Here is a 17,544-nt window from a genome sequence, read left to right on the forward strand (position 1 = left end):
ACATGTTTATACCCCATCTCTCTTTCTCTCTCTCTCTCTATCTCTCTTTAACAACCGTTAACCGTTAAGATCGCTCGGAGACAAGCGGAAACCGCATCGTGATCATCAACTATGTTTTAATATACGAGTCGTCTTATGTATACAAGACGTCTGTTGTATACGAGATACAATTCTAATCATGATAAACGTTTTCGAAAATCGCGAGAAAAAGAAAAAAAAAGAAAAGATGATACCAAAAGGAATGGGCATCGAACTCTCCGCGTGACGTCCAAGGAAGGTTTAGTATACGTTGCTTCATGATTATGCGCGATCACAAAACTCTCCTTTATTCGATCGAGGCAGAAAAAGATGACGGATGCGTCAGGCGCGCCTCCTCTCGCGCAGGCGGGAGATATGAATTTCAAATTTCGCCGCGGTGCTGCCATTTTTGTCGGAATTTCGTTGACTTAATTTCATATCCAATTAGATTGCATCGAAATCTCGTCGAGTCGCGCTCCCGAGGAAAAAGCTGCTTGCTTGCTACCAAGGCGTATGCCAGAATGCATATGTGTTCTGTTCCCGCACACGCTTGTATGCATATAACCTTAGAATTTATGCCCGATAGCCGATCTTTGTGCGTCGTTACCTTGCGATTTTTCCTGCGATAAATCTTGGGGGAACGGTTTCACGAAAAATTTACATCTCCGCCTCCCCTCGAATACCATAGGTTTTTTGTTTCAAGATTACGTCAAGTTATGCTCAAGAGAAAAAGTCTTTATGTCATTCCTCTTAAGAGTTATATTTTAATTGAAGCTCACGAGAGTTCCGGACCTCTTTTAAAAGATTACTTTGAAAAGAGGATATAAAAAGAAATAGAGGAGAAACCGTCGGATAGAGTTTCATTTTCAGCGATCGACGCGGAAGCTTTAAGAGCCTTGAGAAAAATCGAAGAGAACACACAGCGATACTTTGTTGTCGATTAGCACGAAGGAAGAGAAGAGAAGGAAAGAGAAAGAGAGAGAAAAGAATATAAAAGAGAAAGAGAGAGAGAGAGAGAGAGAGAAAGAGAAAGATCGAGGCGCTGAAAGAGTTCGATGAAATAATGATGGGACCAGCTCGATAAATAGTACGCCTCTGCTCCGTCTCACAATCAGGGGCGGAGTGCCGCGGGAAGAAGCGGAAAGGGAAGAGCAGGATAATGCCGGTCGAGAGAAGACAGCTATCAAAAGCCCGTATTTAAATATTATCAATGAAATTACAGTGCTCACAGTTTCGCCAGCCTCGCACAGTCATTACCGGCTGGCAATTCGGGCTCTTTAATCGCTCCTGTCAATACTAATCGATATCGTCGTTATTTAATATTCTTCACTGTATTATTCCGTACCTCCGTGACTTTTCGTTTTAATCATTTCCTTCTCCCTCTTTTTCTTTTTGTCGTTTCACTTGGATATTCGTGACAAGATCGTGCGATGATTTGAAAAACATTCGAAAAAATGCATCAACCTGGACAAGGAAGAAGACGTCGATTGGACGAGTTATGTAATAAACGAGCGCGTCGGGAAAAGCATTATGAATTCGACGTGATTTCGAAAGTTGTGTTTTACGGAGAATCGCGTAATTGTGAATTATAATTAGTAACCGGTACGGCGAATGGCATCGCTGCTAGAATCTCCTCGAATCCACGTTAAAAACGCATACCAAGCGTACTTACATACGTATGCCGCATATATGTAAGTGTGCTTAGCATGCCAGCGAATAGAGCAACGATACGGGTAAAATAATTAAATCGCTATGATCCTTATCTAAATAATTAGGACTTGGCGTGACTCTGCATACGGTGTTGCGAGGCCGTGTACGCGAACTGTCAGATTGTAGATTCCGCGGGCCGTAGGCATAATTAGGAGAGAATCAGAGAGAGATAAATATATATATATATATATATATATATATATATATATACATACATATATATATATATGTATGTATATATATATATATACATACATATATATATATATGTATGTATGTATGTATATGTTATAACGTGGAACTTGTCTATTTAAATCACAGTCTCAGGAAGCGATGTGTCAAAAGAAGCTCAAGCAGAGAGCGAGCGACTTCCCTTCGTCCCCGTAGACGTCTCCGATCGATGGCTACGTTAGATAACACAGTTAACGAGCTTACATTTTACTGGAATTCACGCGACCGACGGATGTAGTTGCTTCTTTGAAGAAGTACATATATACGCGATCGACTCGATCAAGCAACAGATAATTTCACGCGTAAAACAGGAAGTCTGAAGAAAAACCATTTTTCAACTAGTGCAATCCATGTGGTTACATGATTAATGTATAATATGATTATTCATCCCGCTTTCCAATGTTTGCATAGTCTACTTCCGAAAAGTTTTGAAACGAAGATGCACCGTATATATGATTTCGCGCATTACGCAACGCGATATGGAAGTTCGTCGAATAGTTCACGCAAAATTAATACAAGTCGAACAAATGTGAATCATTCTCGTCAGAGTTAGATCGGATAAAATGGAAAGGAAAAGAAAAAGAAGACAATAAAAACGAAGGCAAACTATGGCGTTACATAAAATATTGCACGTCGCGAAACGTTCGCAAGTATTTACGCATCACGAGATATGAGATAAGAGCACTCAAGCTGGCTCGCGCGTCACTGAACGAACTCCTCCCCCTCGACAATCATTTCTCTCGTTTCTCTCCGAAATCAAGATTGAAGTATCGCATAAAGACCGGGCGCATTGCGTTTCTTCGCGAATTCGCGAAACTGGGATGGAATGGAAAAACGGGGCCAGAAGGCACATACGCGTCGGCATTGTCAAAGGACCCGGACGACGGGAGGCACACGAATCAGAGATCAGATAAGAAGGTTCTCTACCTTCTCAGATTACTTTATACGAGCCCCTGCTGAGTCCACGCACCTTAAAGCGCCGTTCTCACGTCCGGCGACATAAGGAGGATCCACGTGCTCGAGATACAGTCGGCTACGGCCGCTGAAGAAGCACTTTGCCGATTGTCAACGACAATTTACCTTCCCGAGTCTCCCGGAAAAATTACGTTAAAACTCGATGAAATCATTTTTCAAATATTTTCAAGGAGACATCGATCATTTCACTAAGTAAAAATGTTTAATTAGACAAGCCTACATTCCACGATTATTAACGATAAGAGAATAGCTTCGTTATACCGGCTTTTGGTCATCGCTAGAGTCACGTTCATCCGATGCCAAATAAATACTATGATTATACGATACTTCGACGTTGATGACGAAGCCGAGCCCGACCTAGACCGTAACCTCTTGCGGAGGCAGTTCCAAGCCTGAAACCAATTCGAAACGAGACCGAGTGCTCGGCCACTCTGGTATTAATCGGACTTTTGTTCCGCAGCAGAGTGCTTATTAAGGCCGTGCCTTATTAAAGTCCACGGGCATGCAAACTCGAACAAGATCTGTGCGGATTGATCCAAGAGTCAGGATAGAAGGGACAGCGGTATTCTTTCGTCTTTGATTAATGGGAACCTTATTAAAAACAAAGCTAAACGATAAGAGTAACAGTTATTTTCTTAGAGTTGTAAATCTTGGAAGGAAGAGACACAGAAGTGGACGTTTCTTTATCGCAAATATCGGCTTCATTAAAATTGTCAATATATCAGGCTTTTTTACTCGTTAATTAGAACACTCAGATCATACTATAATTATTACAAAACGAGCAAAATCCTCTCAGCAGATCGATCATGATAGTCGACTTTACATTTTGAAAAAGTATCCAAGTTCATCGGACATTTGTGACTCTTAAGAAGATATCTTTCATCATATTGACGAGTACAGAACTCGCATTTGTACGGTTTTTCGCCCGTATGTTGATATATGTGCTTCGCCAGCTTCGTTTTAACGCTGAAACGATCCTTGCAGAGATCGCACTCGAAGCGCTTCACTCCCGTGTGTCGATACATGTGAACCTTTAGGCCCCAGGATCTTCTATAACGCTTACCGCAATCCTTGCACTTGTACGGTCTTACGCCTGTAAACTTAAAGTTGTTTAAAAAAAGAAAAAAAAAAAAGAAAAAAGAACTTGAAGTTGCAAAATTATTTCGAGATTCTTTTAGAAAGAAGATCGTTTCTAAACTCACCGTAATGCGCCAGTATGTGATGTTTTAATGCACCTTTTAAATGAAAACGATGCTTGCAAATATCGCATTCAAATCTTCTGATATCGGTATGCGTCAATTTGTGGGTCTTCAAAACGGAGGATCTTTTAAATCTCGCAGGACAGAGATTACACTCGTAGGGAGAATCAGCAGTGTGGACGATCGTATGGGCTCTGAGACCGCTGCGTCTCAAGAAGTTCTTCTTGCAAATCGAGCACTCAAACGACTTTTTCTTTGCGTAACTCGCTTTGCGATTGCGCGAAGATTTCTTTTGATAGATTCCACATTCGAAGCACCGTTCCTTCGGACATATTCTGCGAATTCGTACGGTACTTTCATCCTAAAAAAGTCAAAGTAACACTTACACGGTGATATAATAGGTTAAACTTTATTTCAAAGAAAATGTGTATATATATATATACATATATATATATATATATATATATATATATATATATATATATATATATATGTACACATATACAAATATACCTGGAATTTTAGAGAACAATAATTGCAATCGAAGTCAACGTGACTCTTCAAGTGATTTTCTAAATTCGATGATCTAAAAAAAGAAAAAAAAAGAGACAGACAATTATTCAATGATATGTGATATAGAATCGAAGATATATTATAAAAGAATCGATAAAAAGCAAACCTTGAAAATCGCTTAGAGCAGAAGCCGCATTGGAAGGGTTCACAGTGACTATGGAGGATTATGTGAGTTTTGAATTCATCTTCATTCGGAAAATCGATTCTGCAAATGGTACATACGAGCTGTTCTCTGGCCGTAAGAGTGGTTATGCGTTTCTCAAAAGGATTCTCGACGTCTTCTACGACGACGAGTTCGTCGTTTGCTGAGAAATCTTCGATCTCATCCAATATCTCTTTCTTGATCTTTATCTACATTTACAAAGAAGTAAGAAACCGAATTGGCTTTCTAGATAGAAAGCTTTGATATAACCTTAAAGATAGATTTCATTCTTACATCCTCACATATTTTCCAAACTCGATTAGTTTCTATTATTTTCACATCATCTTCATTGGATATTTTCAAATCTTTGTTATCATTGCCATTAAAGACATTTTCTACCATCATATTTAATCAATGTTTTATAAATTACTAACTCCTATTCGACAAGGAGAAAAAAAATTTCTATGAAAACATTGTCCGGTGCAATATGAAACAATCGCGTATCGCATATTTATAAAGTTATAGAGGAGCATAGTATTTATTAAGTAGATAATTTAAGATGAATATTTCTAAGCACGTATCCTCCAAGATCGTCCGATATCTCCGATCAACGAATTCTTATACGTATAATTTAATTAATCGCATATATTAAAAAACTGCATCTCGATGGCTTTCCCAAGGCGGAAAAGCAAAAAAAAAGTTGAAAGAGAAGAAAGCGTAATGCGACGAGTTTCCTTTCCTTGCGGATTAAATTAAAAGTGAATTGTACGTTCGACTACCAAGATAGACTAATTATTAAATCAGTGCGTTACTCGTTTAATCAAATACGGTAATCATTCGGGAGATATGTATTTCCTTTGAGCAAATACGAAATTCGCAAGGGTAATCAAAATTTAAGGTAAAACGTAAACGAGTCGAAAGAAAAATAAAATATTTAAAGGCGTTTAACCGAAGTAAAATTGTTGGAATAATTAATTTCACGTTTCTTCGCATAAGATCCGTTGGTTTTAACTGTCGTACGTGAACGAGAAATTCAGTGGAAACTCCTCGGAGACGGTCAGACGTGGTTCACACGCTCATTGAAAGGAACGGCGGCTCGCGGTAAACGCGATTGGACGTAACGAAGGAAAAATTCCTTTAGAAGAACAGACGCGTTCCTAATAAATTCTGCATGTTTCTCGTTTTATTAAATACTCACGTGTCGTTTGAAACGACGAAGTTTGTTGATTTCTTATAATATCAATTGATACATAATGTATAAGAATATGAGTTTGGTAGCAACGTATGCATATGTATTGTACGTACATATGTATTTCCTATATCTAATAAATTTTAAATAAGAAAATATTTTTGGTTTACTAGGAATAGATTTTTTCGAGCTTTCCCACGAACGTTTCGACATGGCAACGTTTGCATCTTTCAGGCTACTCTCGCAATCGACAAAAAAAGAATCCATTCTCGGCTCCTCGGTCGATCGACGCGCTTGCATTGCAACCGTGCAAATAAATCGGCGCGTCCTTCTCTTCTCTTCTCCTTCCTCTTCTCTTCTCTTCTCCTCCCTCTCTTCTCTATATATCTCTTTCTCTCTCAGTTGGTCGCGCGAGCTCGCCGTGATGCATGATTTCATGGAACTGTAAGGCCGCGACCGTAGTAGCTCTCCGCGGAGAGTCGCTCCGTCGAGCAGCGTGTGGGAAACTCGCCGGATGCATTATGTATTTATTGCTTTACTTACTTAGTTGGGAATTACTTTGCCACTGTAATGACTTTCAGGTAGAGCACTATCTTAGGAATGCCATAGCCCTGATTTATCGTTAGTTTGCCGTTTTTCTTTTGCTACTTTGTAGTTATCGTTAATACTTGCGTCCTACGTTTTGACCGACCGCCATCGCGACGACGACGACGCTCTGTCGTCGTTGACCTGAAAAAATATAGTACATTAGTATAATATCGTATTAGTACATATTTAAGAAAGAGACGGTAAATTTATACGTCGAGAATCGAATTTGATAGCTCGGTTTAGACGGTATATAAGTCGTATATCATTTCGATCATCGATAAGTAACGCCAAGAGTATAATCGAGAAATCTGAATACAAAAAGAAGCCGTTTAGCATTAATGAAGTAATTATCGTTGCTTCGTGCTCGTAGCGAGACGACGTGCGAGACGCCGCCGTATAAAGTATACTAAGGATCGTATTTAAGACATCGCATTTTTTCTTGCGGTCATTTCACTAATTGCCGAGCCGGCGAGCATGAGAAGGAGCAATAAATATTTCTGATTAATTGCTTGCGCGGATATATGCAAACTTCATATACGAAACTACGCAGATATAAAATAATAAAATAATGCGCACGCGTTGCGATATTTTTAATTGGATGAATCTCTCGAAAGAAAAGTAGTTAGATTGTTTGTTTTGACTGAGTTAAATCAGTCTGTCTCCTTTACATTTTGAATTTACGATCATTGTTTCTTCTAACGGTACTGACGTCAAACTTAACTACCGGTAGAACTCTTTTCTTAGACTTTTTATGCGATACAATGTACAAGTCGCTTTTCGATCTAAAGAGACTTACATATATACGTTGCGACATAAAGGAACAAAAAAAGAAAACGAGAGAGAGAGAGAGAGAGAGATGGTAGGATATCTCGAACTCGTCGTAAGATTTTCCTCTCTCGATCTTCAAGTCGGAGATCGCCGGATGTGTCGCGCGTGCTCGTCTTTTGCGAGCAAAAGAAACGTCCTCGTCATCCTCTTCTCTTCGTCCTCCTCTTCTTTCCGATCAATATTCAACGTGCATATTAAAGAACATTTAATACTCGCGCCGCTGGACGTTCAGGCTCGACCGGCTCTGATATATCCTCGCATTCACAGCATGCCGATGAGATCTATGTTTTTCAAAGGGTTTTGTAATATCTCCCTTCCGGCGCGCCGTCTCAGAGGGACGGAGGGACAGAGGAAACGGCGTCGAGCAGCTCATTCCTATGCAGAGTACGTCGTCGCGATGGAGCTTATATGTAACACAGTAATGACATACCCTGTGTCATGCTACCAAACGGTTTTCTCGGTTCGCTCATTGTCTTTTAAACGATCGGCAAAGGTGTCTCTGATTTATCGTTGACAGCAAGGAAATTCCATTTCGATAGGTAGGACCTTGGCTCTTTGCTACATTTCCAATATTTATTTTCTCTGAAAGAAATGGAAAAGAGATACGAACGTCAGAGATTTTGATTCGAGAACGAGATCGTATCGTATACGAACGTCATAAAGAATTTCATATGAAAAAATAAATAATAAAACAATAAAAATAAATAACATAACAATAATAAAACAAGAAAAAAGAAAAGAAAAAGAAAAAAGAAAAGAAAAAGAAAAAAAAGAAAGAAAAAAAAGAAAAAAGGATTAGATTTTGTTTTTATCTTTAACTGATATCATGGCAAATCAAAATGAAGTCAAAAAATGTTACGATTATAAGATCTTATATTTATCTAATCCTAATCGGAATGAAATTATTACGAAATAAAATTATTGTCAAATAAAAAACTATACGTCCGAAGTTTTCCTTGCGGATTATCTACCTTTATCGAATATCAGTAATTGCGATTCGCCGAAGAGTAAACAAGGATAAAGAGATTCGATTTGTACCTTGAAAGTTTCTTATTCATTTCGAGCGAACGGTCCGATAAGCGCTAAGATAAACCTTTTTCGTTTTCAATTTTTTTCTCAATCGCTCGTCTCTTTCGATATCACACTTGCACGAGGAGCGCGATAAACGAACAAAGAGTACAGAGTTTCCGGGAATATAAAAACCTTTTTTAACATTAATGTCTGCGACTATGCTGTTTATCTCTATGTATTACGGTATTAATAATCCAATTAACTCGATCATAAAAGGGAGATAACAGAATCTATTACTCCATTTTCGCTTAGATACAAGTCGATCGTATTATCGGTGAAGATTTTTCTGCGCGGTTTGTTTAATAATTTAATTACTTCTCTATTTCACGTTAATTAATTAAAATGAAACAGTAATCAATGGGATTGTCTGTTATATGCAAATATCTATCGTATTTCGTATCTTTATTTAAAGGAAAGATGTAAAGACTCTACTCAATTAGACGTTCTTCGTCATAAAACGAGAAATTAATTAAAAATGGAAATGAAATAAAATCGATTACACGGAGGATTTCGATGATACGTCCTTTGGAATTCAATTAACGTTCATAAATAAGATTGCCTCGATTGGACTTGTTTTTTATTTCCGTTTGTAAAAAAGGCGGATAAATCGAAAGAAAAAATGTTCTTCGCATAAGAGGATGTCGAAGAAGCAGAGCGTGAATTTCCTCGATTCGTCGTCGTACTTCGCAAGTAATAATACGAGAGAAAGAAAGCCTGCATATGCAAGAAGGAAACAATGGTGCTCGCGTATAGGTGGAAATCAGAAGAGGAAGGGGAGACAGAGACAGAGAAAAAAATGAATGAAAGAAAAAGAAAAAGAGACAGACAGAGAGAAAGAGAGAGAGAGAGAGAGAATGAGATAGAGAATCGACAACGCGAAACCAATCCGAGCTCACCGCCTTACGCACTCTTCTGAGGATGAAAAAATGCCATGGAACTGATCATAAATCCAACTCTCTCGACTGCATCCACAGGCGTGAAATTAAAAGATCGATTGCGATGCCGAGAGATGAAGTAGAAGCACGAGTGCTCAAACGCACCACCGCAGTTCCTTCGTACCAACGTTTCATTCTCATCTTTTCCATTCTTTATTTATTTAATTACGAGAGAATTAATTTAGTCTAGCAATACGGTGAAATTTGATGATCTAGTGTTGGTAAAAATTAATTCTTATTAAAATGATATTTAACCGAATGTTAAGTTAAAATATATACATAATATTAATAATAATAATTCTTCATTATCGAGGAAAAATCTTAGATCTAATGATTTTCGTTCGAAAGTAAATAAGATCGAGAATCTACTAGCGATCGTCATCGATTGTTACACCATTACGTCGTTATCTTCGCGTTACCACGACGAACGAACGAGAAGAATAGTCTGAGAAGAAAGCGATGAAGGGTTTATCTTAATCCACGGTTCACCGAGCAGACGAGGTGCTCGGCAATCCCGTCGACCACCCCATCGAGTCAACCACCCCACCCCCTCCTCTTCGATCGTCTATGCCCACCTACCATCTTAGACTCACCATAACCGATCACACTTGCTTTCATCGACTTGTTCTTTTTCATCGTAGAGAGAACACCTAGACTATCGATATAGTATATAGACGCATACCTAGCTACGTTTTATACTACACGTTCACTGATCGATCTAGATTGGAAACATTTTAAGAAAGCAGCTGCACACAGAGCAGATGCTTTCATACATTTTTCTATCTACGTTCGTTTTCAAAAGGTTACCTTAACGAAACTAAAAGTTGTTTGAACGCATTTAAACTAAAAACGAGACATCTTCCGTCCCCCACTATCCGATGTTCTCGCGAAACTAACGAGAAAACTTCCTACGAAAGGTTAGACCCTTTCGAGCGACTTTTATTCGAGATTTTTGAAACGTCGACTAGCCTTATTTCCAAGGAAACAGGTTTTTCTCTCCGGTCTAGACTTTGTCGACGTTTATGGGATAAGAATTTTAAATAAAACAAAAATGAGGAAAGGGGAAAAATAAAAAAGAAAATGAAAAAAATTAAGAAATAAAGAAAGAAAAAAAAAAGAAAAACATCTCTCACGTTGCTTTATCGATTTCTTAACAAGTCTCAACGTCCGGATAAACCTGCAAGATATAAGCACGGATATAAACGGAGATATAAACGGCATGGAGTCTTGGGGGATGGGCAAACACCTGTAATGTCGTGTTCGAGGCGTCACGTGCCCGGGCGTGGCCGTGACGGAAGTCTTTCAGGCGCAAAAAGCCGATCAGAGCCCGTGCGCCTCAAAAACCTGCCGTATCCCTTGCTCTTGGATTCTCGGATTCATTAAACCACAAATTCGCCGTTTCGACTCGGCGCAATCCGTCGCGAAATTGATGCGAAACAAATCGAAAAAGATACAAGATCGATGAGCTAGCTAGCACTAACGATAAGTTTTCTTCTATAAGTTTTTAATGAAAAAAAAGAAAAAAAAAGAAAAAAAAATAAAGAAAGAAAAAAGTGATTATTCGTTTCTTTATTTTCAGATGTTTACATCACGTACAATGTGAATTAGCGATGACAAGACACTCTACAGTTTATCAGCAACCTTCAGAATGTCTACCAACACCTACACTGTTAGCGAGTTAGAGCGAACAAGAAGCCGGAAAACCACGAAGGTCGGTGGCCGTCATTGATCTCCTGTTAGAATCGAATCACTTGGATGTAACAAGATAAATAGTCAGCGGGATGTCGTCGATGGTGAAGGGTGAAGATTGCCAGTCATGCTGACTATCTGTCCTATTCGAAGCACGATATTTATTCGTGTATGTATGCATTCGTACATACTTACTGTTAACGCTTAGAAAGAGTCAGCAATTTCTATGCTCACAGTTTGAAATTCTTATTTGGAATTAAAATAATATAGTTGATCGAAGTAAGAATTTAAAATTACTTGTCGATTTTCGAGTCAAGAACAAGGACATTTGATTAATCGATAACTGATATAAAATCGGTCGAATGGCGATGACTCGAATAATATCGTAGGGCAATGAATCAATAATACAGGAAGGAGAAATGATTATATAACGTGCAACGAGATAGTTAAAAAGAACGAGGAGTCACGTGTTATATAATAATTGCATTCGATAGTTGAGCCACAAATATTTATTGCTACTCATATCGGCTGCAAACATTTCGAGTGTTTCTACTAATGGAGGATAACTAATTTCATTTTATATTTTTTCACAATGCTCTCTCTCACTTTCTCTCTCTCTCTCTCTCTCTGGCTCCCTCTTTTTCCATCTATCCTTCGCTTTATTAATTTCTTCATTAACGTGCCCCTTGAAATGCGTGACTGTCTGTAACACGAAACAAATAAATTATACGTTTTAACGTCGATAAATTATCGTCATTTGGGGATTATTATTTTCTAATACATCGTAACTCATGAGATCGGTAGAATGTTTATCCGTTTTATTAAAAGCCAAAAAGAAAAGAGAAAAGATAGGATTCTAGGATCCTCGTGATCGGAGGATATATTTGTCGATGTAGTTGGCTATTACTTCATATCCTTCCGCCGTTAATTAAGCCAATGCCAAGGAAAGCGTATAACGTGTGCGTTAGGAGAATACGAGCAAACTCTGACAGAAAATGCGAGGGTCAAGCAATAACGGCTGCCGGAACGCAACGTCAACTCGTCAGGATCGCCGAAACGACGTGAGATGTTTGATCAGCTCGCTAATGTAATATTGTTTGTTCAGCGAGTATCGTGTTTTCTCTTTATACTCAAGCGGAATGCTTAAAAAGGCTGAACTTTTAGAAATTCACGTGTCATCGACACACCCTCATAACTTATATACGAAAAAACGGAATGACTTTTATCCCAACGTTATAGAAAATAAAAAAGAAAGAAAAAAAACAATAATAAAAAGCGTGTAAGTAATATTACAGAGATGAATTAAAAAAAAAAAAGAAAAAAGAAAAGAAAAGAAAAATATCGCAAGGAGGAAAATGGCGAAATGCGTTTTCTCTGCCATGACCAACCAACACTGCAACCATCTCCGCCCACGCTATTAGTTTACTCGTGGTCAGCTAGCGTTTAATTTTCACGGATGCGATATGTTCCGATTAATAACAGGTTGCGAGTTCTACCGGTGTTAATTAACTTATCTTTCGCGCCTATAAGAGAAATCATATCCATCGTCTACAAACTCTATCCTTTCGGCTATGTCACCATTTTCATCAATTTCGAAAATTTTTATCGTTTTCTAATATTCAATAGTATCATTTATTTTATCATTTATCTCTACCTCTCTAGTTAATACAAGGAAACACATGTAGAAGAGTTCTCGTCCGATTTTCCAGTCGATTCTCGTCCCGATCACGAAGTCTTTTTTCTCTTTTCTTCTTCTTCTTCTTCTTCTTTTTTTCTTTTTTCTTCATCTTCTTCTTCTTCTTCTTTCATCGTATGCCGCTAACGGCTATAGTTTTTCTACGCGAATACGTCGATGTTTTCCGGACGTACCCGCGGAGCGTTTAGTCGCGCCGTAACTCGTGCCGATCCACAGCCCATTTGCGTGACCGTAGCGTAAAACTCGTAGCACAATCGAAGCCTCGAAGACATCCCTTTTTTTTCTGATCCCTGTGAAAAAGTAACTGGTATATATCTCGGCAAAGTGTATATATCTGGGCCAATTTGGAATCATAAATACTTATAATTCTTTATAAATTTATCAAGAAATTTTCGAAATCTTTAATGTTTTATCAAATGAAAAAAAAAAAAAGAAACTCATGCTAATAATATCATTGACTGAAAATCAATGAATTGGTATAAACTATTTACAAATATACTGTTTCTTTAAAAATTGATGAGGAAAAATTGGCAGAAACGATCGACGGCTTAATCGCGTACCACGATCATAGTGATTTTACGAGGAAAAAGATGACGAGCTATTTGCTCGGTTATTTAGCGGTAGACTCGGCGAAGCGTGAAAAAAAAGAAGCTTGCCTCCCACCGGAGTCGTTGACCGTTAAAAATTGAATTACGACGTATTTTAATCTCGTCCGACAATCGATTGGTCACGAGCGTAGATCAATGGCCGCCCACGCGGAGCCGAGTCGGCTATAAATACGAATCGTACGTCTATTCTCGATCGGTGTGTCTGTTAACTCCCGATCGCTATAATTCACGTTATGCTTTTTGACGTGGCTACGATACCAACGATCTTCACGACTATAATGCAGTCGGTTGTTGCTGGCGTATCAACGATTATTGTAGTCATCTTAGACTTAATAATTAATACAAAATAATACTTACTGGTTTTGGCATGCGTTTCTTTTTCTCGGCGAATTCGAGATAAGTCCAAAAGTAAAAAAAAAAAAAAAAGAGAAAAAATAAAAGAGAGAAGAAGAAGATAAAGAACATCTTCGATTTTTCTCAGCTCGCTGCCTTAACCTGAAACTAAAAAGAAAACGTAATTAACGTGAGAATTTCTTATCAAGTGATTACCGGTCTTGCAACTATCTTACATGACTTGCCTGTTTCGTTGTGTTTAATAAATTTCAATATTAACTCGAGAGAAAAAAAAAATTTTGTTTTTCTTTTTTCCCTTTTTTTTCCTTTTTTTATTTTTTCTTCTACTTTTTTTTATTTTTAATTATTCGTCCGCATGACTGCGCGAATAATAATTAATTCCTCGGTGTAGGCAAGCTAGTTGCAAACTTTCTATCAACGAGGTTTCTTCAGCCGGTTACTCCAGTCGAAAGAACAAACGCGAGGGTGATCTTAATCGGTGTAACACAATAGAAAGTTCTGTTTATTTAGCATCGTCGAAGCGACGTAAAGTCGACTTCGTCGTTAACGAAGCCACGTATCTCCTCGAACATGATTTCTCTTAGCAATTATTCAGATGACTGCGTAAATAATCGCCATTCGGTCGCTTCACCGCGATAAGTGGATCGAACGATCGTTATCTTAATTGGACGTAGCTTTGATTAACCGCTGACTATTCAATTAAGCAAAGAATATTTTCTCACGGTTGACCGATCGCTCGAATGAAACGTGCCAATCGATCTAATCTCACTAGCAACGTACATTTATTATCGATATCGAACGATGGAATGGCATATAGAAAAAATAATCTGAAAATTTTGCCCATGTCATTCGAAAGAATTCATTAACAAAGTTCAAATCCCTCGATATATTAATTATTCTACATCGTTCTATTTCATAAATTAGCATTGAAAGTAAAATACATCGAAATAATAGAAATTTCGTTCGTTGTTCTTTGATAAAATCATAAATATTTCCTCGAAATATTTTTTTTCAAGAAATTAAACAAAACGTGAGATCTTTCTACTCGACGTATTCTCGATTTCTTCAAGAAAGGACACTAGTTCCACGTCGTTAAATTCGACTCGAAGTTTGTTCGCTAAAGGAGATCCCATAGTGGTCCGCCCCCACAAACAGGTGATTAGAAACTCATCAATGATAGCTAATTAAATCATGAAAAAGACAGCGAATGTGCGTTCGACGATTTTTATAAAAGTGATAATCGCCAATGGTTCTCTTCGTCATAGGAAAATGTACGACTAATTGAAGGAACATTTTGTCATCTCTTTATTGTAATTTAATCGAGATTATAAACTATTAAGGAAATGTAATATTGAAATAAAATGACGAAATATCATAAGTCATAAAAGTAACTCGTCGATGCTCAATCATCAACGAAGATTTTGACGGTGAGCCAGAAAAAAATGATAATTAACGGCGTACACGATAGAAAGAATTGAAGTGAGTTTATTCGGGTTTGATTCTCGTGTTAGTTCGACCAACACGAGTTCTATCATCACCAAGAAGCACAGTTGAAGTACAGTAGACGTCCTCCCTGCGTCGAACGCGAAATGGGAATAAAATGTGAAACTGTAAATTGTGCGTGGGAAGAATCGGTCCCTGGGTAGTCGTCCAAGAGTTTTCTCAGATGTCCTTCTAGAACATGAGGAGGGAACTGAAAACAAGAAAAAGATAAAAAGGGAAGAGGTATAGAGGACGTTGGTTATAAGAAGGAGAGACTTGAAGCCTCGAGGATTTAAATGTGCGCTCGAACGAGCAAAAAGGGGGAAGGAGAATCGAGGTTTGGCCCTTCGAAGAGCTTAGAAATTTGTTATGTTATGTCGGACTATCGCTCCCCAGTGTATATGAAGAAAGAATTTTTCGCGGTTTTACCGCGTGAAGCTGCGTAAAGGGGGAGGTGAAAAAGGAGGGACCTTCGGAGTTCTTTCAGACCCTTGAGGAAGAACACGTTAGAAAAAAAGAAAAAGAGAGAGAGATAGAGAGACAGCGAGAGAGAAAGAGAAAGAGAGAGAGAGAGAGAGAGAGAAAAAGAGAGATAGAGAGAGAGAAAAGATCAGGAAGGGAAGGTAGAGCTTTTGCGAAGGATGTTCGTTGACGGAGGAAGGGAGGCGTCGACATTCAAGGAGAGAGGGGGATGGAACACGGTGCCAGGAATATAAAGCGAGGGATAAAAGAGACGGCGGTCACATATGCGACTCGTAAAAGCTCTTGTGAAAAGCTGCATCCGTCCTGCCACCACCATCACCAGAGTACTACCACCACTGTCGCCATCACTACCAGTACATACCCTACCTGCTCTACGTGCAGCAAACTAACTTCCTCCATTTCAATGACGTCTCTCCTTTCTCGTTTTTTGTTTTTTTTTTTTATTTTTTTTTCTCTTTTTTTTTAACGATACCATAGAACGTTACGTTGCTGAAGGTGCGAATTCTCGTTTCTTAACTTATCGTTTCAGATCACGCTTTGAAATCTTGTCATAAACTACGAACTATAACAATCCTCGAGATCGCTTCTTTCTTATATTTATAGTAATCGCATTTACTTCCTGTCGAAACAATATGGATTATTTAAATACTTTCGATTGACGATCACATTCAAAAGTTCGATGACCATTGTGTTATATTGTATTATTCTAATATATACTCGTAATAGAAGAGAGAAAGAGAGAGAAAGAGAGAGAAAGAGAGAGAGAAAGAGAGTACACTAGATATCGCAAGTCGTCGACGGATGAGCTACGGTGACATTGGTTTCCATGGTAACTCAAGAAAAGCACGTCGAAAGAGGGATCTCTCGATATCGGCGAATATTAAGAAATAGCTTTCGGGCAGGCATTTTCGTACATTTGCGGTCGGAAAATGAGCCATTCGTCTGTTCGGCAAAACGAGCCACTGTCTATGCATGGCACGACCGTACCAACGTCCGAGTATCCCCATAAATAATATTACTCTTCCTTCCATCCTTCTCTTTCTTTTTTCGTCGATCCTTTCGTCGCCCTTCCTTCGTCATTTGTTCTTATTATTTATAAAGCATTCTATGTTTTACGAAAATTCTACTATAATATCTCAGTTCATCTAATATCCCAAATATGGTTCGGTCTATTAAAAAAACTAGAATAAACGCGTTAAACCATTTTCGAAGACACAAGAGAATGGAACGTCTATTCTTTCGATTCCTCGCGGGATCGTCCAACGCTTAATCGTCCGTTTCCACTTGTCACTCGTCCTCGATGGACGAACAAAGACGCATCGTCGAAGAGACGAAGAAAGAATCTTGAACCATTCGGGGTTACAAACGTGTGGGACGAGGGTAAAGAAGAACCGTGCTCGTGCTCAACCGAGAGACAAAAAGAAGTTGTTCGACGTTCGTAGAGGATTATGAAGCGCATGCTGCGTCAAATAAAAATCATTTCCGTGTTGGGAAAGAAGCGGAAAAACGAGAGACTACTGCTTCGCCAACAATAAACGTGCTCGTCTTAGTCCGTGTATGTATGTTAAGAAAAAGTATGTCGGCTACCCCCTACGTTGGAACTTCTTCTTTCTCTTCTTTCTCTTTTTCTTCTTTCATTTTTCTTTTTCTTTTTTCTTTTTCCCTTTTCTTTTTTTTCTGTATACCTCCTAAAACCTTTCTCTTTGGCCTTTTTATTTCTATATAAAAAATTGCATTATTCAAATTCATTATAATCTTTTAACCCACTTTCAT

General features: G+C 38.4%; 1 protein-coding gene across 2 annotated transcripts in view; it reads right to left on the reverse strand.

The window, feature by feature from the left end:
• Positions 1-3,636: 3,636 nt before the first annotated feature.
• LOC124426681 (gastrula zinc finger protein XlCGF46.1-like) overlaps positions 3,637-17,544 on the reverse strand; it is a 47,980-nt gene continuing 34,072 nt past the window's right edge. Inside the window, exons 4-11 of one of the 2 annotated variants that reach the window (XM_046968684.1) lie at positions 13,810-13,953; positions 12,803-13,134; positions 11,755-11,851; positions 6,208-8,035; positions 4,813-5,057; positions 4,647-4,719; positions 4,137-4,494; positions 3,637-4,027 (exon numbers count right to left, since the gene is read on the reverse strand). In XM_046968684.1, coding sequence (XP_046824640.1) covers positions 3,705-4,027; positions 4,137-4,494; positions 4,647-4,719; positions 4,813-5,057; positions 6,208-6,264 — 1,056 coding nt within the window. In that variant the 5' untranslated portion in view covers positions 6,265-8,035; positions 11,755-11,851; positions 12,803-13,134; positions 13,810-13,953 and the 3' untranslated portion in view covers positions 3,637-3,704. The remainder of the gene's footprint in view (positions 4,028-4,136; positions 4,495-4,646; positions 4,720-4,812; positions 5,058-6,207; positions 8,036-11,754; positions 11,852-12,802; positions 13,135-13,809; positions 13,954-17,544) is intronic. The other variant, XM_046968683.1, reaches the window with a different exon arrangement.

The sequence above is a fragment of the Vespa crabro genome, chromosome 9, assembly GCF_910589235.1.
Source record: "Vespa crabro chromosome 9, iyVesCrab1.2, whole genome shotgun sequence".
Lineage (NCBI taxonomy): Eukaryota > Metazoa > Arthropoda > Insecta > Hymenoptera > Vespidae > Vespa > Vespa crabro.